This window comes from Trachemys scripta, chromosome 1 (assembly GCF_013100865.1).
Source record: "Trachemys scripta elegans isolate TJP31775 chromosome 1, CAS_Tse_1.0, whole genome shotgun sequence".
Lineage (NCBI taxonomy): Eukaryota > Metazoa > Chordata > Testudines > Emydidae > Trachemys > Trachemys scripta.
In genome coordinates, this window is record NC_048298.1 from 29,149,279 (window position 1) to 29,176,512 (window position 27,234).

At 40.2% G+C, this 27,234-nt stretch overlaps 1 protein-coding gene across 3 annotated transcripts in view; it reads left to right on the forward strand.

The window, feature by feature from the left end:
- Window positions 1-27,234, forward strand: part of CPNE8 (copine 8) — a 263,816-nt gene that overhangs the window by 162,515 nt on the left and 74,067 nt on the right. For all 3 annotated transcript variants that reach the window (XM_034766921.1, XM_034766915.1, XM_034766928.1), the window contains one exon: window positions 17,147-17,193. In XM_034766921.1, coding sequence (XP_034622812.1) covers window positions 17,147-17,193 — 47 coding nt within the window. The remainder of the gene's footprint in view (window positions 1-17,146; window positions 17,194-27,234) is intronic.

The window sequence follows — 27,234 nt, forward strand, 5'->3', positions numbered from 1 at the left end:
TAGTTGTTTCCCCCAGCCTTTTAGGCCTAAGGCATAACCTGTCTTGTCTGAATGGAATTTCAATTGCCTATCCTTAATCCATGCCCTGTCTTACTAGACACTGTGTAACCTGTTACCAATACCTTGGCAAAGTCAGAAGAGGCAGAAATATAAAAGTGGGTGCTGTCTATGGGGAGACCCCACTCCACAAGTTTAATAACAGTGCAGTAAAAGCTGGCCCTTCTCCCAGAGTCCTGATTGGCATGGCGTGAACAAACAGGAGAAACTGGGGTTCCATCTCCACAGAGCTCTTGTTAGATAGAGAGATGGCAGGAAATCCCACTCCAACTTGTTGCAACCTCTCTTGAGAAGAAGGGATGGCAGCAGTGGCAGAGAATGGACATGCAACTGCCTCTGCTGCAGGGCCATGGCAGGCTGAGAGTCTGAATCCTGTGATAGAGTACAGGCCCCAAAGGCTCCTTAGCATTTTGCCTCTGTGAAACTTCACCATGCTACACATGAGGATCAGCCAGAGCCTAAAGTAAGGAGAACCCTAATCAGTGGCTGATGCTGGGGGAGATGACATTGGGTCTGTCTTACTGATCAAGCTGAATGTTTGTTTGTTACTGATAAAGGTGTTGGGAGTGATTTCTTGATGAATTTCTGCCTCCCCAAAGGGAGGGTTCTCGATTTGAAAGTCATTACTAGAAAATACAGCCCTACCCCGTCAGTTTCCTGAATGCATCGCAACCCATAGTTCTTCACTACCCACTCCCAAATGGTCCTATTCAGACCTTGAACAAGAGGATGATGAAACAGAACATCTGAAAACTCATGAGATAGCCCTTGAAGCAGATTAGCAATTCCTCAATGCTACCCTTCAAGATTTCCAAGAAAAAGGAAACCAAAGCTCTTAAGCAACTCTGTCGACTTCTGCTTTCCTCAGACATGTTAGCTATGGCTTGTAGTCAATGGTATTAAAGGCAGCTGTTCTATAGACCTAGATATAGATTATTTTTTTAAAGGACACCTGGAGTGAAATCCTGGACCTATAGAAATCATTTGGAAAACTCCCATTGATTTCATTGGGTCCAGGAATTCACACTCATCATTGTTGTTAGGAGGAGAATGTTGACCAACATCACTTTTGAACGGATTTAGTATCTTTCTTTACTGGAGTCACTGATACTGGGATCAAGACAAGTTGCATTTAAACATCTCTTTTTCTCTGTTATGTGGTAAGACTTGCATTTTTTAGAATTATCCCAGAATGCATTAAAAAAAAATCTTGTGTAACAAAAAGAATGAGTAAAAGCCATTCATTTAATATATTACACATATATATTGAAAGTGTCCGGCATATCGTAAAATACAAGCTGTGAATACAAGTGATTCTTAGTTACCATTATCAATATCTTACATATTTTTCTGTAAACTGAAATAAAAAATCATTTGTACAGTCCTTGACAATTAGTAACTTTCATTTATAATTTTCTTTTTCCACATTGTACTATAAACAAAACAGGGTACAATTTAGTAGGATGTTCTACCTGTCTAAAAGAATCAACAGCAATATGTGTAATTTAATTTTTTATTCAAAATATTTTTCATTTGTTAGTGATTTTATACTATCACTTATAAATTCATGCCAGTAAAAAACAGACAGGATTTTGAGAAAAAGAACTCTTTAAAAAATGTATACAATATTATTCTTTTCAGATATGACATGCAAAATGTTGTCTGAGGATCAGGAATCAGAATTAATTTCTTCGCTATCTCTTCCTTCCCTTACCCAACACAGTTTCATGGCATTTAATCTTTACTGCAGTAGGCATTTTTTTCCTCATTAGTCACTTTGTCCCTATCTGTAATATGTCTCCAAATTGTGATTCTTCAATTTCATGTTGTTTCCTTTAGCTAGCCCAGGGCGATTCTGCACAAATGTAATATTGGCCTTTTTAGAAATGAACATCTGTGCAATGCAGCATGTTGAAAGTTTTTATGATAATTGATTGGAGGTGGTTAGGACTAACATTAATGAAATACTTGGCAGCTCTTAACTATAACAAATGGGGACTACGGTATTAAGTTCCTGGTTTCATTAAATTATGTTTTGAGCTCTGCTTCTTTTAAAAAGTCTGACTGGATGTGCCATTCTAGGTATCCTCAATATTGTCTTTGTAAAGATGTTTGGATGAGATACTATTCCTCCAATGGCTTGCGATTTTAATTCTTTTATTCTGAGTTATACTTAGTGTTGGATTTTCAATGTACTTGGGTGTAAGGGATCTCTCTCTTGTATCTGAAGTGACATATCTGCCTAACTGGATTTATGTACTGTCATCAAGTATTGATATTAAATCAACCACTACATCACACAGTGGTTCCCACATTTAAATAGGTATAGTATACTAGAAATTAACATCTCATCTTTCCATTCAGTAATTAGCAATACACATTCTCATCAGAAAAGTTTCAGAAGTTGTAAATAGCATTTGAAGTGCAGACCTGATGAAGAGCTGTATAAGCTTAAAATCTTGTCTCTCTCACCAACAGAAGTTGGTCCAATAAAAGATATTACCTCATCCACCTTGTGTTTCAAATATCCTGGGACCAGCCTGGCTACAACAACACTGTATATTTGAAATGCAGGCAAAGTAGCCTGGGGATTGAGGTGTGGTTGAGGTACCCTAGCGCCCCAGTAATCTCTGGCTACAGGAATGCCCCTGGGGGCTGTTGGCAATTGTCATGAAATAGAACAGCCTTGAGACTACTCCAATTTATGCAGGGAACAAACCAGCAGCCAGATGGCCCCAGGAGTTAGAAGGCCCAAATGGCGCTTTTGTGTTGAAGTCTCTAGGTCTTATGGCTGTAAAGATATCTATAAAAATGTGAAGACAAATATAAATTGATGTTATGATATGTCTGAGACGGGAAACAGCTTAGAGAAATGAACAACCATATTCATCTTATTGGATGTTAACCTTGAAGCTTAATGATGATGTGTTAAATATGGGCACTGTTACCTATTTCACAGTTGATCATTTACAGAAAAATCAATGTGCTCCATCTTTAGATTAGTAGTATTTATGGGAATGGGGTGTATAGTAGAGCAACTGCTTGCTGTTGAAATTTGGCATGAGAAATGAGGAATTCAGTCCCCTTCCCACCACAAAATGTGAAGTCATATTTGGCTCTGCCAAAAGTGGGGGAGGATAGAAAGAGATCCTTTCCTTCCCAATACTACGGATGGACACCCATACTTTATTTAGATGCTAAAAGCCCTTTCTATTCACTGTACTAATCACAATGTATTGGATGATGTGCATAAAATGAGGGGACAAGGGCTTGTGTGCAACAGCTACTTAATTATGAAATTTTAGCCACACAATTCTGGTGTGTCCCTGGAACCTTGGGGTATAACTGGGGAAATGAGATAAAACTGAGAGAGAGAAAATATAGAGTTCACATCTGGAAAATCTTCCTGATGGTAATATTGTATTTAACTATGTAGGAGTCTCCAAAGAGAAGTGATGGAAGTCCTGTTACATGGGACTTCCATGACTAGACAGGACAAGGCACAAAATGCACAGGCTGAAGGAAACAATCCTGCACCAACAAAGAGATTGACTGGATAATCTAATAGGTCTTTCCTTCTTCTAAATTCTAAGATTCTATTATCCAGTTATCATACATATAATGTGTTAAAATCAAGGGAGTTGGGGGGGGAAAAAGCAAACAAATACATTGTTTCAAAAGGAAAAAATAATCAAAATCTATGAAGCATCAAAATCTTTATAAAGTTTCAAATATTGAACATGGGTAATTGTCATATGAGAATTTCAGTTGTGTGTATATAATTATTACAGAATTGCAAAATCTTAAACTATTTGTTTGCAGTCTCAACATTTCAGCTTCCAGTAAGGCTTTAAACATAATGTTGGAAACTTTGCCTTTAAGGATGAGCAGTTAGCTGAATTAGACAGTATCATTTCAAACTCTTCTATAAAGCATGACAATCTTTTTATATATTAAAAAAATTACTCTCATCCACAGATCATTTGAAAAGTAGTAAGATTGTAGTGTTCATGAATATGTGTAATCCTACCTATAATAAATCATACATCTCCTTGCTCTCCCTTCTGTCCACTCCAATCAAAAACATGTTTCCTAGACATGTCTTTACAATACATAATTTAGATCAGAAGACTGGGGTTAATACTGCAAACAATATATGAAAGAATAAACAGTCCCAGCTCAAATATCTGAGTACAGCTATTTCACGTTGTGTGTGAATGTATTAGGTCTGACAAGCAATTAAAAATATTAATTGTGATTAATCGCACTGTTAATAATAGAATACCATTTTTTAAATATTTTTGAATTTTTTTACATTTTCAAATATATTGATTTCAATTACAACACAGAACAAAGTGTATAATGCTCACTTTATATTTATTTTTATTACAAATATTTGTGCTATAAAAAACAAAAGAAATAGTATTTTTCAATTCACCTCATACAAGTACTGTAATACAACTTATTTATCATGAAAGTTGAACTTACAAATATAGAATTATATACAAAAAAATAGCTGAATTCAAAAATAAAACACTGTAAAACTTTAGAGCTTAGAAGTCCACTCAGACCTATTTCTTGTTCAGTCAGTGACTCAGACAAACAAGTGTGTTTTCATTTGCAGGAGATAATGCTGCCTGCTTTTTGCTTACAATGTCACCTGCAAGTGAGAACAGGTGTTCACATGGCACTGTTGTAGCCGGCGTCGCAAGATATTTACGTTCCAGATGCATTAAAGATTCATACTTCCTTCATGCTTCAATCACAATTCTATAGGACATGCGTCCATGCTGATGATGGGCTCTGCTCAATAACGATCCAAAGCAGTGCAGACTGACGCATGTTCACTTTCATAATCTGAGTCAGATGCCATCAGCAGAAGGTTGATTTTCTTTTTTGGTGGTTTGGATTCTGTAGTTTCCACATCAGAGTGTTGCTCTTTTATGACTTCTGAAAGCATGCTCCACACCTCATCCCTCTCAGATTTTGAAGGCACTTCAGATTCTTAACCCTTGGGTCGAGTGCGATAGCTATCTTTAGAAATCTTACAGTGGTATCTTCTTTGTGTTTTTTTCAAATCGGCAGTGAAAGTGTTCTTAAAACGAAGCCGGCAGCATTATCTCCTATAAACGTAAAGTAATAGGACTGAATGGACTTGTAGGCGCTAAATTTCTACATTGGTTTGTTTTTGACTGTAGTTATGTAACAAAAAAAATCTACATTTTTAAATTGCAGTTTCACGGTCAAGTGATTACCTTACGGTATTGTATGAGGTGAATTGAAAAATACTATTTCTTCTGTGTATCATTTTTATAGTGCAAATATTTGTAATGAAAATAATAATGTAAAGTCACTGCACACCTTGTATTCTGTGTTGAACTTGAAATCAATATATTTGAAAATGTAGAAAAACATCCAAAAATATTTAATACATTTCAATTGGTATTCTATTGTTTAACAGTGCGATTAAAACTGTGATTAATCATGATTAATTTGTTTCGAGTTAATCGCGTGAGTTAACTGCAATTAATTGGAAGTCCTAGTAGATATATATGAAATAAAATATATTTATCTCCATCTCCTGCAATTTAATTGACTCTTGCCATCACAAATTACATAGCTCAATATAATGCATGTGCCAATTTCGTGGAGCAAAATAATGGAGTCAGAGCTGCAACATTTTGTGCCACAGCATACCTCTGAAATTAAAGACATATGACAGGTTGGCTTTTCAGCTGTGGTATGTTACGTAGATTGTGGCATTCTTCAAGGCAGGCTGGACTGGTTGGGCAAGGAGACAGACTAGGAACTGGGGGATCGGAGGCCTGAGCTGGAGGGATGGAGATGACATGGGCTTTGTTGGGCAAGGAGATTGGGGCTGACAGATGGAAGGAATAGGGGAGGCAATAACTGATTGGGCATGGAGACCAGGACTAGGAGCCGGAGAGAGACGGTTAGGAGATGTTGAGGAAAACTATGTGGGGGACTGGGATCCCGTTAACAAGGGAAGGACTTATGATGATGATATATGAGGAGAGGGTAGGAGACTGGGACTGTGGATGGTCAAGGAGCCTGAAGATAGGAACCAGTGTAAAGGTGAATGAGCTTTGGAAAGGGAAAATAGATCTGACATGAGGCTGAGGTGCAGAGGCAGAAATGTGACTGTCTGGATAAAGAGACTGGGCAAAAGACTGAGGAAGGGGGTTGGTGTGCAGGGCCGGCTCCAGGGTTTTGGCTGCCCCAAGCAGCCAAAAAAAAAAAAAAAAAAAAAAGTCGCGATCTCCGGCAGCAATTTGGCAGAAGGTCCTTCGCTCCGAGCGGGAGTGAGGGACTGTCTGCTGAATTGCCGCCGAATAGCTGAACCTGTCGCCCCTCTCCGGAGTGGCCGCCCCAAGCACCTGCTTGCCAAGCTGGTGCCAGGAGCCGGCCCTGTTGGTGTGGGAGGCTGAGTTGCCCAGGTAAGGAAATTCGAACCTGGACCCAGTGGTGTGTGTTAGGGGGAGAGAGCTCAGACGAGCGGGGAGGAGGGAACTGTTTCTAACAGCAGTAAGTCAAAGGGTATTATGTAACTTTTACTGTGCAGCAGCAGTGTCCACATGGTCACTTACTGTGTGACAGACTGGTACAATGTAGATTCACATTCCAGCTTGCTGATCAATAAGTCTGTGTATACACCACTTAGACTGGGTGTGATGAATACTTTGGGACTTGGCCAGCAAACCCAGAGCTGGAGCTAGGACTGACTGGGCAAGGAGACTGGGATAAGAAATCTGGGGAGTGGAAACTAGGACTGTAGAGGCAGGGAGAATGGAACTGGGACAAGGAGCCGGGGTGAAGAAAAGAGGGGACTCAAACAGGGAGAGGTTGGAGGGTCATGGCAAAATGGGTCACGCTTGGGAGGGAATAGGCAGAAGAGTCGATGGCTACTAGAGCACTCTCCCCTCCAGAGCCTGGAGTGGAAGCCAAGGTTCCTGAGTCTCACTATTCCTCTGCTGTCAGCAAACATCTGTGAAACCCACTAGCAAAGTATGTGTCTCGTCCCCTTTAATCCACATTAGCTATTGCTATAAGATACTCCCTTATCTCAAGTGGTCTGCGCAGTGGATCTAAAGGTTCAAATCATGTTGATGGACCATCTGGGTGTCAGTATGATGCCACATGCTAGAATTTCTATTTTTCAATTTGCTTTTTTTAAGATTTAGGAAATTATATACTATAAAACTGTGGTAAAGAGCACTATTAAGGTTGCAGAGTGAAGCACTCAAAAGTTATGTAATGCCAGAGTTATGCATCTGCTTAGTTGCCATAATTGCACTTATTGCAAAATGTTGTTGTTTTTCATAATTGAATAGATGGGTGGGTTTCACCCATGTTGTTGTAGGGTTATAAGAATGATTCATTCCTGAACTATAAAGGCCTACTGTGTCTAAGGAAGGGTATGGATTCAAACAAATTTACCAGTACTGTACTGTTAGAATGCTTGTCTTCTGCATTTAATAAATGTCATAGTTTTGACTTCCAGAGTGGTATTCTGTGTACATACTGCATTGCATAGATTTCCTGCTTCATGGTAACTTAAAAACTTTAAATTTGATGACATTCAGTCAGTAAATGCCCTTGAACTAAGGGACATGAGAACTCTATAGTGTTTCTGTGTATTTATTATAGGTGCTTTTAAACATAACCAGAGAAAGCACAAGAGGAATAAAAATATAGTATTCATATATGTTTTGTTCGGGGGGAGGTATTTTATTAAGAATTTTAAATCTTCTAATGACTTTTTTAGGGGTTTCAACTGCAATTTTTAAAAATAGTTTGAAAATACTTTTGTTGGCATCTTTATTGCTTAATCTTGCCCCTTTAAAATTGGTTACTTTGGAAAGCTATAACACCTATTGTAAGGCATTCTTTCTACTTTGTGACTGAACTAAACACACCTGGAGATTTTTAAGAGTAGGTTAGACAAACCCCTGTCAGGGATGGTCCACATAATACTTAGTCCTGCTATGAGTGCAGGGGACTGGATTAGATGACCGCTCGAGGTCCCTTCCTGTCCTACGATTCTATGATTAATTTCTCAAATATTCTTTCTCTAAAATTACATTAATATGCAGGACAAAAATCACTCCAATTATGCTTGTATATATTTCAGTTTAGAAATCACTACCTTTTTTCCTGGTCTAAGTTCTTAAATAATCTATTTACATACAATAAATTATAAGGGACTTTAATTACATAAATTTTGTAGATTTTAGTTCAGTATTAAAAAATAAATACATCATACTCATGATGTTATTTGAATAATTAGAGTGACAATTCTCCAAACATCATATAAAATAGAGTTCTCCCTAAGATCCTGTTGAAGTCAGAACATCACTTCTGTCTATCAGTCCATCCACCTTATCCTGGGTCCATCACTGTGGTATCTCAGCACTTCAGAAATAATTGCTGTTAGATAATGCTATATCATTGCTTGCAAAACAACCCATATAGTTTAAATAAAGCTGTACGTGGCTTTGTTCAACTAAAACTAATTAATAAAGTACACTGTGCTTACAGGATTTAAACATTTAAGCCAAGATTTTTAAAATGAAAGCTGCTAGGTCTTGATACTTTTGAAATTCAGTTTATTTAATCATGCACCTAAATATCGGTGTAGAAGCTCAACTTTAGGCAGACATTTAAAAAAAAATTAACCTTCATTCCATTAGATATTGAAGACTGGAACTGCCACATAACATCTTAGGTGGCCTGTGTACTGGGTATTTCTTAACATACCAAACAGTGTAGTGTGAGAGTTACCAGAATGTAGTAAAGTAAAACATATTTTTATTTGTTAATGAACACACAAAATGATAGTAATAATGAAACTGGATTGAAATTGGAAGATTCAAATAAAACATTATTAGATTCTATTAAAAATAATGTAACATAATGAATTGCAGAAAAATAAGTTCAGTGCACTGTAAAGCATGTCCATAACTTTTAGTTTGTTTCCAGAACGTAGACAAAAGTATTCTGAGGAATGTTATGCAAATGAATAAACTAATCATCCTTCTTGGTTTATAAAATGTTCATCTCTGGTATTTCCACAACAGATAGTTTCTGAAGTTAGTTTTCCCAGACTGTTTCAATTATGGCCATGTGATTCATGCTTTATCGTATTTACCTGTTATAGGGAAAATTCTGCTGAAACTTAACTATGGTGGAGCTCATACTCCTCCGTAATAACCCTTTACACAGGGGCATGCATGTTTGCAACTCAATTCTTATCTTTGAAAAAATTTCCTTAACTGGATCCAGTGTTCTTTGCAAGTGAATGTTGGATAAAAGCTTCCATACCTATTTTCTGTTCAAGGAATACTTAAGCAAATTTAATATGGCTAAACTACTAGGATTATCCATAGTGTTTTTTTTTTTTTTCCCCTGGTATTTTTCCTACAGTCTCCTTATCCTTTTCTCCCAAAGGCTATTGCTGCACTGTATAACTGGGTTTCTAGTTTTCTGCAGGTTCTTTCTCTGATGCTGCATGAGATCAGTTTGAGGGCTGAATGTTTCAACTACATACTATAAGGGTGCAAAACATCAGAGCATAGGAAACTATGTGAAGTCACAGTGCAGAACTGTGGCGCTTGGAGAACTGTATTTACAGTGTTTATTATAGCTGTCTTGGTCTTTGGTAATGTTGTTCTCTCTGGCTATGCATCTGTAATATGAGATGACAGCTAAAGTAACACTAAAGGAAATCTAGTGACCTCTGTGTGATCATTGCATAAATACTTTACGTTTGCATTTGGTTGTGGCAGTGGGAGGAGAAAGTTATTGGTTCTGCTTCTTCTTAATTTCTCTATAGAAATAACTCTAAAACCAGCATAGATTAAAATGAAAGGATAACTCATAAAGATAAGTGTTTGCTTTGGTCTTATTTTATATCACAACTATTATAGATATGAAATTGACACACACAAACACTCTTCATTGATTCCAAGGCTAGAAGGGCCATTGTGATCATCTGGTCTGACCTCCTGTATAATACAGGCAAAAGTACATCCCCAAAACAATTCCTAGAGCATATCTTTTAGAAAAACATCCAATCTTGATTTAAAATTTGTCAGAAATGGAGTGTCCACCATGACTCTTGGTAAATTGTTCCAGTGGCTAATCACTCTAACCGTTTAAAAGTTCTGCCTTATTTCCAGTCTCAAGTCTAGCTTCAACTTCCAGCCTATCTCTGCTAGATTGAAGAGCCAATTATTAAATATTTGTTCCCCGTGTAGATACTTGAATACTGTAATCAAGTCACTCCTTAATCTTCTCTTTGTTAAACTAAATAGATTGAGCTCTTTGAATCTATCATGCTAAGACATGTTTTCTAATCCTTTAATCGTTCTTGTGGCTCTTCTCTGAACCTTCTCTAATTTATCAACATCTTTCTTGAATTCTGAGCACCAGACCTGAACACAGTATTCCAGCAGCAGTCACACCACTGCCAAATACAGAGGTAAAATCACTTCTCTACTCCTACTTAAGATTCCCCTGTTTATGCATCTCAGAATGCATTAGCCCTTTTGGCCACAGCATCACACTGGGAGCTCATGTTCAGCTGATTATCTACCCACGACTCCTAATTGTTTCTCAGAGTCACTGCTTTGCTGGATAGAATTCCCAATCCTGTAAGTGTGACGTGACCTACATTCCTTGTTCTTCTGCTTGGGTTAAAAACAGAGGGCTGCAATTTTATGAAATCATGTAATACAAATTACATTCAAACAACTGCCCAGCCTCTCCAAGCTCATCGCCAGAAGCAAACTCTGCATAGACCAGGATACACCAAATCTAAATGACACCAGACCCTGACAGAACAACAGGTGCAAAACTTGCAGGCATATCTCCACTGCTACAAGGATCAACTCCCACAACACACCTTTCAAGATCTGTGGGTCCTACCCATGCCTATCACAACACGTGGTGTACTTTATTCAGTACGCTAAGGCTATGTCTACACTACCGACCTTACAGCGGTAAGGTTACTACCGACCTGTGCCGCTGTAAGGTCTCCCGGGTAGCCATTCTATGCCAGGGGGAGAGCTCTCTCCCGCTGGCATAATTAAACTACCCCCATTGGGTGGCGGTAGCTATGTCGGCGGGAAAGCATCTCCCGCCCACATACCACTGTCCACACTGGCACTTTTGTCAGTCAGGGGCGTGTAGTTTTTTCACACCCCGACCAACGAAAGGTTTACTGACAAAAGTACTAGTGTAGAAAGCCTACATGCCCAAATAAAACTATGTGGGTGAAACCAGGCAATCTCTATGCTCTCAAATGAACTCAAACAGGAAAATGATAAAAGACAAAAATGCTATATCATCTGTGGGGGAATACTTTTCACAAAGCAATCACATTATATCTGATCTCTCAGTCCTCATCCTCAAGAGAAACCTGCACAACGCTTTCAAAATATGAGCCTTGGAGCTTAAATTAATAATTTAGCTAGACACTAAAATTCATAGTCTTAATAAAGACACTAGATTTATGGCTTATTCCAACAATCTGTAACACACTTTTTTGTTCTATGACTACAGAGGTGTTAGTGGGCCACTTCACTTTGAATGGTCCCTTAGAATATATGCTAACTACTTATGCTAAACCAGGGATTCTCAAACTGGGTCGGGACCCCAAAGTGGGTCAGGACCCAATTTTAATGGGGTTGCCAAGGCTGGTGTTAAACTTGCTGGGGCCTAGGGCCAAGGCCAAAGCCCAAGCCCCAGTGCCCGGGGCTGAAGCCCAAGGGCTTCCCAAGGGCTTCAGCCCTGGGAAGGGAGGGTGGGGGGCTAAGATTACATGCCTCCTGCCCAGGGCAGAAGCCCTTGGACTTCAGCTTTGCTCCCTCTCCGCCCAGGGCAGCGGGGCTGGGATGGCTCAGGCTTCAGTCCCCGCCTCCTGAGGTCTTGTAGTAATTTTTGTTGTCAGAAGGGGGGGTCACAGTGCAATGAAGTTTGAGAACCAGTGTGCTAACTATCTGCTTGATCTTGCATTTAGCTGTGACACTCTCAGTACCTTTCCCAGATCTGAAGAAGAGCTGGATGTAACTCAAAAGCTTATATCTCTTACAAACAGAAGTTAGTCCAGTAAAAGATATTACCTCACCCCCCCCCCCCCTTGTCTCTCTAAGTTTCCCCAAATGTTAATTTAGCCAGAAAATCTCATCCCATTAGTTACCTACTTAGTTGACTGGAAACAGCAGCCTGCCATATCCAGCACTTTCTTGGAGACTGTGTCCTTCCCAAGCTGAGGATCTTCAAGCTATCACTCCTCCCTTGTTGAGGAAAAAGACTCTGTCCACAGTTATGAGGCCTAGTCCATGTGTCATAGGGAATCTATTCTGAATGGTAAGGTTCTGCTTTTTGACTCATTCAACTGCAAAGCCTAGACCCATTGTTCTCCATCTTTTGCCTGTCTTTGATAAAATGGTTAAACCTTCAAATAATTGCTTGTGCCACATAAAAACATTTATCAACTATAAATTTCAACCAAGAAACAACACAAGGAAAGCAATGCATAGAAACTCAAGCTATTCCAGCTTGATCAGTCAAAATTACTGCATGGAAATGAGTGCACAAAGAAGACATGCTTTTTCTTCTCTGAGGAAAGATTGCTTGAATCTTGGCTGGATGACAAATTCCTCCTCTATTCCACCCTGTCAGTTTCTAATAGGGATTTTTGTGTATGAGCCACAGCACCTCTAGAGACATGCAGGAAAAGATGAAGTTCCCCACAAAGCAAAGGCTAAACCAAGCTGCTTGGGGATGGGAGGTGGGGGTGGGGGGAGATCCCATCCCATTTCCAAATATGGTGATCAACAGAATTCTGAGTACCACAGCAAGAATCCCTTATATAAGAATTAGGACACAGAAGACATGACAAACCAATGAATCACCAGAGTTCAGTGACAACTCTAGCCCATCTACTAAACAAATAACTAAAAGATGTTGATAGAAGCTTCTAGCTCACCAAGTTGAGAGCTAGGGTTAGTTGTAGTTTGAAGCCTTTTATCCTAATGGAGGTAGGCATCGATTGGCATGAAAAGAGTCAATATTTCTCATGCTTTTCAGTAGCTAATGGTGGTTAAAGACCCCTTCAAGTCCCACAGGGCAAAGCAAAATGTCCCCCATGTAGGCAGGAATCAGCATTTCTTTTTCAAGGAATCATTCACAAATCCTCATCATTGGGTTCCTCTTACCTGGGACAGCATATGGACAGTTATAAAGCTATGCAGTAGATGATGCCACAGTGAGGAATTCTTCAGAAACTGTGTCCATCAGACAGACTAGCAAAAGGCTGATGGGTGAAAAGATTTTGTTAATTTTCCAATTGAGATTTAGTCTGTTTTTTCTACTAGTGCCAACTGTTTTTCTTCTTCTATCTGTTTTTTTTGCCTGTATTTCTTCCTGTTCCTCTCTGCTGTACTCGGTATCTGTCTGGCCCAGTCTCCTGCTGCCAGGCAACTTGGAATGGCAAACCCAGAACAAGTGCACAAAGAAGAGGTTGCTTTTCCTACTCTGAGGAAAAATTGCTTGAATTTTGGCTGGATGACAAATTCCTCTTTTCTTCCACCCTGTCAGTTCCTAATTAGAATTTATGTGCCTGAGCGACAACACCTATAAAAGACTGGTCTTTCCCCTCATACAGTGTCTCACATCAAAGGGCCTTTTTAAAAAAAGGCAGGGAGAATGCAACCCAGCAGCTGCTGTTACCAGCAGAGACAGCAAGAATAACTCTTCAGGTGAAGTAAGTGTCCTTGACCTTATGCTGTTTTGGCTATCCCTTTCATGACAAAGGAAATAGCCTGAAGACTCTCTTGTACATTACCCTAAAGCTGGCAGGCCTGCACTGCTTCTCATCAACTTTGTTCCTTATAGCCAATAAGTATGCAAAATGGTAATGTGCCTGAGGTCCTGACAGTCTGATGTTGTAGGTCAAGTGGAGCTTGATAGCCATACCCTTAGAAGACAAGCATCTTTTGGATAAGACTCTGGATAAAGCAAAACAGCAGGCCTTATTTCATAAGATTACAAAGTTTCTGATACTTTCAGAAAGACTACAACAGCTTTTATCTCTCCTCAGCGAAGTCCAGCTTCCGGTCTAAGTTTTAAAAGTTTTCATAAACTGATCTCCATGGATTTCAGACAAATTATGAGTATTCCAAGGGAACTGAAGACTTCCTGATACAACAGGTATTGGCAAGTCTTGCCTTTCTTGAGAGGTAGGATCTGCCATTATGTGCCTGATAACTACAAATTGTTGGAGTTTATGCAGTCGAATTCAAGCACCTAGTCATGAAGCACTTTTTATTCCATCTCCAATTTTTTCAGACTGGGAGAAATGGCAGCAGATCAAGGCCGTTTGCTGCTGCAGGACACTCAAGTAATAAGTATACTAAAAGGTTGGAACTTAACAAAAATATGTCCGTGCACAAGGGGTAATAGACTATTGCTCACTCAATCTTTGCAGTTCTAGTTCTAGTCTTAAAAGGGTTAAAATTAAAATAAAAATTAAAAAAAAACTTCTTTGTCACTAACATCAGTAATCATGTCTCTAAATTGCCATTTTTACATAGATGCTTTTCAGGATAGAACTCCAAATTAAAGGGGTGTTCCTTATGGTCAGAACTTTAGCTCATAGTGTGAGTAAGCTGGCTGCTCAGTCTTGCTTGTTTCCTGTTGTACTTTGTCCTGGTGAAAGCCACACTTAAAATGTTACCATCTTTTTAAACCTAAAGTGGATTCTCAACACCATTGGGATCAGGACAGTCACATTCCCTACTTTTTTGCCAATCCAAAATCCTCAAATGAAAGAGAACCATGACTCCTGTTTTCTATTTCATTAGAACACAGCAGTTCAGGTCCTGAGATTTCCTTTTTATTTTTGTTGAAGGTCCCAAGTATGGTTTGTCCTTAAGAAGGGTAGGAAGTCCCTGCAGTGTATAACAAAGTGGATCATAACTGGTATTAAAATGGTATGCAAATCAGTGTATTTGTTCCTTGGCAGTAAATTCTCACTTGACTTTAGTGATAGCTAACTCTTTGACTCAAGATTGTGTCTTCTGTCCTAGCCATTAAGAGTATAAAAATGGCCATACAGGGTCAGACCAGTATTGTGCCTTCTGACAGTGGCTTATGTCAGATGCTTCAGAAGGAATTAACAGAACAGGACAATTATCAAGTGATCCATCTCCTGTTGTCCAGTCTCAACTTCTGGCAGAGTTTTAGGGACACCTAGAGCATGGGGTTGCGTCCCTCACCAGCTTGGCTAATAGCTGTTGATGGACCTATCCTCCATGAACTTATCTAATCCTTTTTTGAACCCAGTTATACTTTTGGCCTCCACAACATCCCTTGGCAACAAGTTCCACAGATTGACTTTACATTGTGTGAAGACATGCTTTCTTAGCTTTGTTTTAAAGCTGCTTTCTATTAATTTCATTGGGTGACCCCCTAGTTCTCATGTTATGGGAAGGGGTAAATAACAGTTCCCTATTCACTTTCTTCTTCACCATTCATGATTTTATCATATCCCTCCTTAGTTATTTCTTTGCTAAGCTGAATAGTTCCAGTCTTTTTAATTCTCCGCATATTAAGCTGTTCAGGCCCCTAATCATTTTTTGTTGCCCTTCTCTGTACTGATATATCTTTGGGAGATGGGGCAACCAGAAAAACATGCAGTATTCCAGGTGTGGGTGTACCATAGGTTTATATAGGGGCATTATTATATTTTCTATTAGCTATCCCTTTCCTAATGGCGCCTAACATTCTGTTGGCTTTTTTGACTGCTGCTGTGCATTGCACAGATGTTTTCAGGGAACTATCCATGATAACTCCAAGATCTCTTTCTAGATGGTTACAGTTAACTTAGACCCCATCATTTTGTATGTATATTTGGGATTATGTTTTCTAATGTGCATTACTTTGCACTTTTATCAACACTGAATTTCATCTGCCATTTTGTTGTCCAGTCACTCTGTTTTGTGAGATCCCTTTGTAACTCTCTGCAGTCAGCTTTGGACTTAAGTATCTTGAGTAATTTTATATCATCTGCCAATTTTGCTCCCTTACTGTTTACCCCCTTTTCCAGATCATTTATTGAACAGCACTGGTCCTGTACAGATCATTGGGGACCCCACTACTTACCTCACTCCTCTCTGAAAACTGACCATTTATTCTTACTCTTAATTTCCTATCTTTTAACCAATACCGATCCATGAGAAGTCTTTGACGTGGGAACTTGTCAAAGGCTTTGTGAAAGTCCAAGAAGTACACTATATCCACTAGATCAGTGGCAGCCCCCATTGGCCTGGAGCGGCAAACCCCGGCCAGTGGGAGTCGTGATCGGCCAAACCTGCAGACATGGCAGGTAAACAAAGTGGCCCGGACCGCCAGGGGCTTTCCCTGAACAAGCGGCAGCCCTAGTTTGAGAACCACTTCACTAGATCTCCCTTTGTTCACATGCTTGTTAAAATCCTCAAGGAATTCTAATAATTGGTTAGGCTTCATTATTCTTTACAAAAGCCATGTTGATTCTTCCCCAACATATTGTGTTTCAACCAGTTTGCCTGGTATTGAAGTCAGGGAGAAGGGGAAGGCCAAGGGAGGGGGGTGGGACAAAAATAAATGAAAGCCAGACACATCATATACTGTGTATAGTGTATGAAATTATTGCTATAAAATTAATTGGTAAAGTATTTTGAACTGAAGCTTTGGTGAGGTGGACAGGTTTCTCCAAGATGGGACCACTGAAAACCCAACCAGTTGTATAACGCTTCTACATATGTAAAGGGAGAGAAACTCTTACACAAATGTAATTTACAGGTAAGGGAGAATTATGTTTCGAAGAGTAGTAACCTCAAGAATTGATGCTTAATTGATGACACTGTATAAAAGACAAAATAATGCACAATGATTTTAACCTGAATTTTGCAGTGATACCTTTTGACCATAAAGCTAATGCATTAAAAGATATATGATCTCCCTTGCATATTTTTCCAACTATCAATAGTAATATTAACAAGATTCCTATTTGCTTGTTTGACAGAACCCAAATCAATTTCACAGTGGCTATTGATTTCACAGCATCAAATGGTGAGTAGCAAAAGTAGCTTCTTGTAAAATTGAATGCTATGTCCAGCTTCAGAACAATTTTTCTTTAGTACTACATACGTATTTCTATATTTATTCTACACAGCTTAGATTTGCAATTATTGTGTATTATTTGTGTCACTATAATGCTTAGTGGCCCCAACTGTATCAAAGCCCCATTACTATAATGTACAAACATAGAGTAAGAGAGAGTTCCTACCCCAAAGAGCTTACAATTTAAATAGACAAGACAGACAATGGGTTGGGAGGAAGAGATATAATAAACAAGCAAAGTGAACATTGTGATGACCTGCAAACATCATGTTCATTATTATCAAGGCAAGGAGGCCAATATGTCCATCATTGGCGATCTTATCATGCCACCAAAGCTTTTGGTGACCACATGATCACTGACCGTGTAGCAGTATTCCTTAGTAAACATGCTTTGTAATTCGTTAATCTTCCATCCAAGAAAGCCTTCAAAACCAAACCAGTGCTGATAGAGGTGGTTGCTGAGTTCAGCCATGAATATCTTCATTGCTAATCTTCTCCTGCAACTTATATGAAATAGCTGATGAAGACAACCAGAATCAAGATGCACAGTCAACCTGTGGCACTCCTTTCCAGAGGATGTTGTGAAGGCCAAGACTATAAAAAGGTTCAAAAAAGAACTAGATAAATTCATGGAGGATAATTCCATCAATGGCTATTAGCCAGGATGGGCAGGGATGGTGTCCCTAGCCTCTGTGTGCCAGAAGCTGGGAATGGGCGACAGGGGGATGGATCACGTCATGTTTACCTGTTCTGTTCATTCCCTCTGGGGCACCTGGCATTGGCCACTATCGGAAGACAGGATACTGGGTTAGATGTACCTTTAATTGACCCAATATGGCTGTTCTTATGTTCAGAAACATCAGTTCCCTGCTCTTCAACCTTCCTCAGCACCCACGTTTTATTTCCATGAAGTAAAGATAGTGTAACTGTTTTGTATAAATCTTCAGCTTTCTGGTAAGTTTGATGTCACAAAGTCTCCACAAAGGCCACTGAAGAGCTCAAAATGTGGTGTCAGTTACTGCTATGCAACCATTTATATCTTTCAAACATCCTCGAGCATTGTCTATGATGCTTTCCAAGTATTTGACAGTTGTCACATGCTCCGTCTCCCATCCAAACAAGTTAATACTAAGCTGATTGTAATCTAGATTTGGAGGCTGCTTGAAGGTAATTTTATCTGAATTAATAATCCAGACCAATGTGCGCTGCTTCTTGCCTGACCATATCAGCCATCAGCTGTAGTGATTCATCATATTGAGCCAACAAGGCAATGCCGTTGTCATATTTGAGGTCTCAAAGTAACATGACATTCATCTCAGTGCCACTGACAGATGCCCCTTCAAGCTTACCCCTCAACCAGCAATGGTGATATTGAATAGCACTGGTGATAGAAGAGAGGCAAGGTAGGTGGGGTAATAACTTTTATTGGACCAACTTCTGTTGGTGGAAGGGACAAGCTTCCGAGCTTCACAGAGTTCTTCCTCAGGTCTAGATAAAGTAACCAGAGTGTCCAAGCTAAATAAAAGGTGGGACAAACTGTTAAGCAGAAGGGGTTCATACATGCTGTAGGAGATCACTTAAAATGAAATCGGCAGTTAACATCCCTTCAGTCATAGGACAATAGAGGGTTAGTAGGGGCAGTAGGATGTTATTACAACGAATTGTTATAATGAGCCATAAAATCAGTATCCCTGTTAAAACTATGGTTTTTAGTGTCCAGAAAAGTTATGAATTTAAGTTCCCAGGCTCATTTTTTGAAGGTGATGTGCAGGTTTCCTTTGAGGATGAGGACTGGGAGGCCAGATATGGAGTGATTGCTTTGTGAAAAGTGTTCACTGACGGGTGATAGGTGTTTTTAGAATCATAGGACTGGAAGGGACCTTGAGAGGGACCAAGTCCCCTGCACTCATGACAGGACTAAGTATTATCTAGACCATCCCTGAGAGGTGTTTGTCTCACGTGCTCTTAAAAATCTCCAATGATGGAGATTCCATGCCTTCCTGGTCAATTTAATCCAGTGGTTAACCACCCTGACAGGAAGTTTTTCCTAATGACCCACTTAAACTGCCCTTACTGCAATTTAAGCCCATTGCTTCTTGTCCTGTCCTCAGAAGATAAGGAAAATAATTTTTCTCACTCCTCTTTGTAACAACTTTTTATGTGCTTGAAAACGTATGTCCCATCTCAGTCTTCTCTTCTCCATACTAAAAAACCCCAATTTTTTCAATCTTCCCTCATAGGTCATGTTTTCTAGACCTTTAATCATTTTTGTTGCTCTTCTATGGGCTTTCTCCAATTTGTCGACATCTTTCCTGAAATGTGGCATCCAGAACTGGGCATAATACTACAGTTGGGCCTAGTCAGCATGGAGTGGAGCAGAAGAATTACTTCTCATGTCTTGCTTACAACACTCCTGCTAATACATCCCAGAATTATTTGCTTTTTTTGCAATAGTGTTGTACTGGTGATTCATATTTAGCTTGTGATATCACTGGTCTACAATTTTTGAGAAGTCATCTGCTTCAGAGATAAAATGTGCTATTTATTATGTATTTTGATGTGCTGAATTCAAATATGACAATTAAAACAACTGGCTACTGTTTCTAAGATATTTAAGTTTTTATATTTTATGTCTATGCATATTGTGTAGACAGTAGAGTTTTAATCATAAATTGTAAACATAGGTCTTTCCATGTGTTTATGGTTGCTTTACATGATAATATTTCACCTGTCCTGTTTATGTAACACTTTAAAATTCAGCAAAAGGGTTAAATAAATAAAATTTATTATGAAACAAAAGGCAAAAAACTATTATGTACATAGTTTAGTCCTATTCAGTGTCTACTCGGCGCTTCTTGGCTTGTCTCTTGTATTCATTAAATGGAGCATCTCTTGTCACTGTCCAGCAATAGTCTGCAAGCATTGATGGGCTCCATTTGTCCTGATAGCGTTTCTCCATTGTTGCAATGTCCTGGTGAAATCGCTCGCCATGCTCATCGCTCACTGCTCCGCAGTTCGGTGGAAAAAAATCTAGATGAGAGTGCAAAAAATGCATCTTTAGTGACATGTTGCAACCAAGGCTTTTGTATGCCTTGAGGAGGTTTTCCACCAACAACCTGTAGTTGTCTGCCGAGAAAATGTATTGCCACTAACTGGAAGGCTTTCCATGCCGTCTTTTCCTTGCCACGCAGTGCGTGGTCAAATGCATCATCTCGAAGAAGTTCACGAATCTGAGGACCAACAAAGACACCTTCCTTTATCTTAGCTTCACTTAACCTTGGAAATTTTCCACGGAGGTACTTGAAAGCTGCTTGTGTTTTGTCAATGGCCTTGACAAAGTTCTTCATCAGACCCAGCTTGATGTGTAAGGGTGGTAACAAAATCTTCCTTAATTCAACAAATGGTGGCTGCTGAACACTTTTTTCCTCCCAGGCTCCAATGACTGTCGGAGTGGCCAATCTTTCTTGATGTAGTGGGAATCTCTTGCACGACTATCCCATTCACAGAGAAAACAGCAGTACTTTGTGTATCCAGTCTGCAGACCAAGCAAGAGAGCAACAACCTTCAAATCGCCACAAAGCTGCCACTGATGTTGGTCATAGTTTATGCACCTCAAAAGTTGTTTCATGTTGTCATAGGTTTCCTTCATATGGACTGCATGACCAACTGGAATTGATGGCAAAACATTGCCATTATGCAGTAAAACAGCTTTAAGACTCGTCTTGGATGAATCAATGCACAGTCTCCACTCATCTGGATCGTGAACGATGTTGAGGGCTGCCATCACACCATCGATGTTGTTGCAGGCTACAAGATCACCTTCCATGAAGAAGAATGGGACAAGATCCTTTTGACGGTCACGGAACATGGAAACCCTAACATCACCTGCCAGGAGATTCCATTGCTGTAGTCTGGAGCCCAACAGCTCTGCCTTACTCTTGGGTAGTTCCAAATCCCTGACAAGGTCATTTAGTTCACCTTGTGTTATGAGGTGTGGTTCAGAGGAGGAGGATGGGAGAAAATGTGGGGCCTGTGACATTGATGGTTCAGGACAGGAAGTTTCATCCTCTTCCTCATCTGACTCAAGTGAAAATGATTCTGGTGCATCAGGAACCGGCAGTCCTTCTCCATGGGGTACTGGGCGTATAGCTGATGGAATGTTTGGATAATGCACAGTCCATTTTTTCTTCTTTGACACACCTTTCCCAACTGGAGGCACCATGCAGAAGTAATAATTGCTGGTATAATCTGTTGGCTCTCTCCAAATCATTGGCACTGCAAAGAGCATAGATTTCCTTTTCCTGTTCAACCACTGGCGAAGATTTGTTGCATATGTGTGTGGCCCACCTCTTGTCCTGATCTCCAATTTTGCAGCCAAAATAAAGGTGGTAACCATAGTGGTTATGCTGCGCTTTTGTGATGCAAAAATCACTTCACCACAAACATAGCAGAAGTTATTTGCATTGTTCACACAAGTACGAGGCATCTCTGCTCACTTTGGCTAAACAGAAACGTGTCCTTTTGCAAAATCAAACGCTGACAAATAAGAGAGCACGACACTGTATGATTTCTGGAGCTGATCTAGAGCAATTTGTTCAGCAGAGTGATGTAAGCTTCGTTATGATTGCATCATCCATGACTTCTAGAAATAACATGATGCAATTCATATCATGTATGACGCAATACCAGCTTCAGATTGCATCATTCATTGTTTGCCTAAAAAGCAAGTACTGTCCAAACCCGGTCATAGATTTATTCATAGATCCAGTCAAAGATGTATTTTAGTCATTTCTGGTTTAAATTGAGATCCCTTCCCTTTATAACTCACTTATCCTCCGCCATTCCCAAGTCAAAGGTCGTATATACTGACCCAATAGCGCATCTTGAAAACTAGAGCCAATCAACAATTTTAAGCATCATTTTCGTTCTCAGTGACCCAGAATTAGTAAAGTTTGACTACATTTATTTCAGAAGCATTTTGGCTGTAGAGCAGTGTATTTAGCCTACTGAGCCATTTTCATCATAAGCCAGCGAGGGAAGTGAGGAGAAACTATCCTCCCTTGCACAGTGTCTGTTGTCTCCCAGTCTCAGTGATTAATCAGGGGGACAAAGGGGGGAGTCCAGGCCCGCTGTCTACGCTGGGCTCCAGCCCAGGGACCCTAATAGTATCAGCTATGGTAGCTGACCTTTTAGAAATAGGATGCATACAATTCCCTGGGCTACTTCCCCACAACAGCCCCCACTTCCTCAAGCTCCGCTTCACCTTTACCTCAAGGCCTCCTTCCTTGTGCCTGATATAGTGCGTACTGCTCAGTCTCTCCAACAGTACAACTTCCTCCCACAGCTCCTGACATGCGTGCCCACCTGACTAACTGGGAGGTTTTTAACTAGTTTCAGCCAGCCCTGATTGGCTTCAGGTGTCCCAATCAACCTAGCTGTCTGCACTGCTTTCTGGGAGGATCTTAATTGGCCCCTGGTGTCTTGATTAACCTGGAGCAACACCATGGTAACCAAATGGCAAACAGGGATTTGGTTAGCCTGGGGCTAACATACTTGTTTCTCACTACTTTCCTATAGCCATCTGGCGTTGCCCCATCACATATCTCACCCCCCCCCCCCAGCTCAACACCATATAGTTGGGCAACTTGGAACACCAGGGAGTGTGCTCGTGACAGACCATCAGTGTTGCCATGATGGCCGTATGTGGAACTGGAATGGTCAAAGGGATAAGAACCACTTGGTGACCCTTGCATTCTTTTTCTTATTCCGCTGCATCCACTGGAGCGGTGCATGGTCAATCACAAAAGTAAATCGCCGGCCTAAGAGGTAATAATGCAGTGTCTCCATGGCCCATTTGACAGCAAGGCATTCTCTCTCGACTACTGCATATTTCTGTTCTCTTGGGAGCAGCTTTCTGCTTAGGCAGACGATTGGCTGTTCCTCTTCTCCCACCATTTGCGACAGAACCGCCCCCAACCCCACCTCGGAAGCATCTATTTGTAAAATAAATTCCTTGTCAAAGTCCAGGGCTATGAATACGGGGTCATTACAAAAGGCTGTCCGAAGGTCTGTGAACGCCCCATCTGCTGTGTCGGTCCACTTCACCATGTCTGGACTTCGGGCCTTTACCAAGTCTGTTAGGGGACTTGCCCTAGTGGCGAAATGGGAACTAAAACGTCGATAATAGCCTACCATGCCTAGGAACGTGCAGACCTTTTTCTTTCGGGTTATCTGGGGCCAGTTTTGAATTGCCTCTAGCTTATTCGTTTGGGGCTTCACTATGCCCCTTCCTACAGTATACCCCAGGTACCTAGCCTCTGCTAGCCCTATGGTGCATTTATCAGGATTAGCGATGAGGCCAGCTCTTCTTATGGTGTGCAGTACTGCCTCAACTTTCTCCAAGTGGGTTCCCCAGTCTGGCATATGGATTATGACATCATCTAGGTACGCGGCTGCATAACTAATATGGGGGCACAGCAGTTTATCCATGAGGTGCTGGAACGTGGCCGGGGCCCCATGTAACCCAAAAGGAAGGACAGTGTACTGGAATAGCCCGTCCGGGGTGGAGAACGCTGTCTTTTCTTTAGCTTCTTTAGTCAAGGGAATCTGCCAATACCCTTTTGTCAGATCCTGTGTAGTCAAGAATCGGGCACTACCCAATCGATCAACCAGTTCGTCGACGCGTGGTATGGGGTATGCATCAAATTGGGATGCTTCATTCAGTCGACAAAAGTCATTACAGAATCTCTTGGTACCATCAGGTTTAGGTACTAGTCAGTGGTCCAGTCCAATCGTTCTATAAGGTTCTTCAGTAACCCCTAATTCTAACATTTTCTTTACTTCGGCCTTGATTTCTTCTCTTATAGAATTTCTTCTCATATAGAATGCATCCGAAGAAGTGGGCTGTAGTCCATGAAAGCTTATGCTCTAATAAATTTGTTAGTCTCTAAGGTGCCACAAGTACTCCTGTTCTTCTTTTTGCAGATACAGACTAACACGGCTGCTACTCTGAAACCTATCCCTTTTGTATTAGCTGATTTTTTTCCCATCCATATTTTTAGATTTCTTCTGTCTCCTTTATGTTCTGCTATGCCAGACAATAAATAAGAAGAAAAATTTTGCCTCACTATGTGTGGTCCACCATTGTCTCTGGAAATGGAAGGAAGTATTCAGATTAATGACTGCAAATATTACAAGAAATAAGTAACACCAGTTCTCCCCCAAAAGAATACTTATTGATGCCATCATATATAATTAAACATTTTAAGAATGTGGAATATGTGGAAATTAGACTTTGTGGCCTAGTGAGCAGAGGAGAGATTTTGGAATAATTGGGGGTATTCTGATTCTTCCTCAACAGCTAAACAAGATGTATTCTATATAGGCTGCATATCACTCTCATCAGTGTAGTATCTGAGCACATTCCAATAGTGCATTGGGTGGCATGGCTAACATCTGACATGTGTTGTTTGTTCTTTCGTCTCCTCACCTGGGTATAGGGTTGGTGGGATTTCTTAATATACATATTTTTATGTATTTATGTTAGTGGAGGCAAGGTCAGAGAAATACACCTTGCAGTATTGAGGTTTGTGATGGATAGTCCTTAGTTTCTATGTGAGTTCATTCCACAGTCTTGGACCAAGCCCTGACAAAGTTCTGCCTCCTTCACACAACCATTACCCTAATTGTAAAGTGTTTCATTGTGCCATAGGAATGAAGGTGTTGACCACAATCCTCAACCCAGCGCTTTAGGTATCCTGAGCTCAGGCAATGGAGCCACTTGAAGATAGGCACTGAAACCTTGAATTTGGTTTGATACAGTATTAGAAGACAATGTAGAGCGCAAAAGACAAATTTGAGGGGCTCGGTCTAATCTCTGTTGCTGAGAAGACGTTGCAGCGTTCTATACTAGTTGGAGTTTCCTAAGTAATACTTCATGCCAAGGTATATTGCTTTACAATAGTCTGCCAAGAGGAGACAAAGGAGTGAATAACTGAGGTCAGGTCAGGATGAGATGGAGTCTGCTAGGCAACTGGAGATATTAGCAGCATCCATGAGTAATACTTTCTTTGTGAGCAATGAATCCAAGAATGCTCTTAAATTACTGACTGTATTGACTGATTATTGGTGTGTACTTTCAACCAGAAGAGACTGTACTGTGGCTGTGAACTCTTCAAAATACATTCCTCTATCCAGCAGCATCACCTCTGTCATGCTCAGGTTCAGCTTCAGGCAGCTGGTCTTCATCCATAAACTCATCTTGCTTAAGCACTAAGCCAGCTTGGTAGTAGTGGTGGTCATGTATGTCACATGGATATTGCTGGCACTTGAGTCCATGTTGTCTGACCAGTTCACCTAGTGGTTACATGTAGATGTTGAAAAGCCCAGAGAGGATTGATCCGTGTGGGACGCCACGACTGAGCAGTCTCATGGTGGAGGTGCAGTTTTCCATCACTGCTTCCCTCCAGGAAGAACTCAAACTATTTTAGCATTTTACCCAGGATCCCTGCAGCCTTTCTCAGGCAAGACAGCAGTTTCTCATGGTCCACAGTTTAAATGCTGCAGAGAGGTCTAGGAGAATGAGCATGTATATCTGCCCCCTGTTGACAGGATGAGGTCATCAGTGCCACTAAAGCAGTTTGAAGTCCATGTCCTGGCCTGAATCCAGATTGTACCAGGTCTAGAATATTAAATTCAGTTAGATAAGCTTGTAGTTGACCTTTAGCTAAGTTCTCTGAGCTTGCCCTGGAATGGGAGGTTTAACGTTGGGTGGTAATTGGCTAAAAATGATATGTCATGTGGGTTTCTTCAGTTGTGGTTAGACCACTGCATGTTTGAAAGGAAGGGAAGATTCCTTCCCTGAACGAGGCATTGGCCATTTCAGTCAGGAGTGACACCAAATAGATCATGACTCTCTTACTATTCAGGAAGGGTATGGGTTATATTCACAAGTCTTGAGCCGAGATTACTTAGAGTGTCCAGAACTTCTGGATGAGTGAGTGTACTGAACTCTGGGAATGCAGGTGGGCTGTTAGTTGGTGGCCATAGATGGAGCGCCTGCATGCTGTGGTTGTAACTTTGGGCTAGTTATTTAGACCCCACTTTTGGGTCATGTTATAACTAGAGTCAAATTAACTAACATGATTGTAAATACAAATATAAACCTCTAAGGTGAATCATGACAAGGAACAAACCTTTATGTCCTGAAATAAACATTTGTGGACACGGTCTACAATTACATTTATAATCAGGTTAATTAACTCAAATTAATTGACCGTTAACTCAAGTTACAACTAGACTAAAAATTGTATTGTACAACAAAGCCTTAGGCCCAAATTTTGAATTGTGGCCTCTAATTTTGGAGCCAGTATCTTGTATATGATTTTCAGATGTGCTGAGCACCCACAATTCTAGTTGAGTCAGTGTTAGCTGCCAGCACTCCACATTTCTGAAAATCAGGACCTCTATAGATGTCTGAAGCTGAAAACTCAAAAATTAAGATACCCAAAATTAGGGCTGTGGATTAATCGCAGTTAACTCACGCGATTAACTCAAAAAAATTAATTGCGATTAAAAAAATTAATCTTGCTTAATCAGAGTTTTAATTGCACTGTTAAACAATAGAATACCAATTGACATTTATTAAATATTTTTTTTTGACATTTTCATATATATTGTATTTGGTGTTGTAATTGAAATCAAAGTGTATATTATTTTTATTACAAATATTTGCACTGTAAAAATGATAAAAGAAATATTATTTTTCAGTTCATCTCATACAAGTAGAGTAGTGCAATCTCTGTCGTGGAAGTGCAATTTACAAATGTAGATTGTTACATGACTGCACTAAAAAAAAAAAAAAAAAAATGTAAAACTTCAGAGCCTACAAGTCCACTCAGTCCTACTTCTTGTTCAGCCAATCGCTAAGACAAACAAGTTTGTTTACATTTACAGGAGATAATGCTGCCCTCTTTTTATTTAAATGTCACC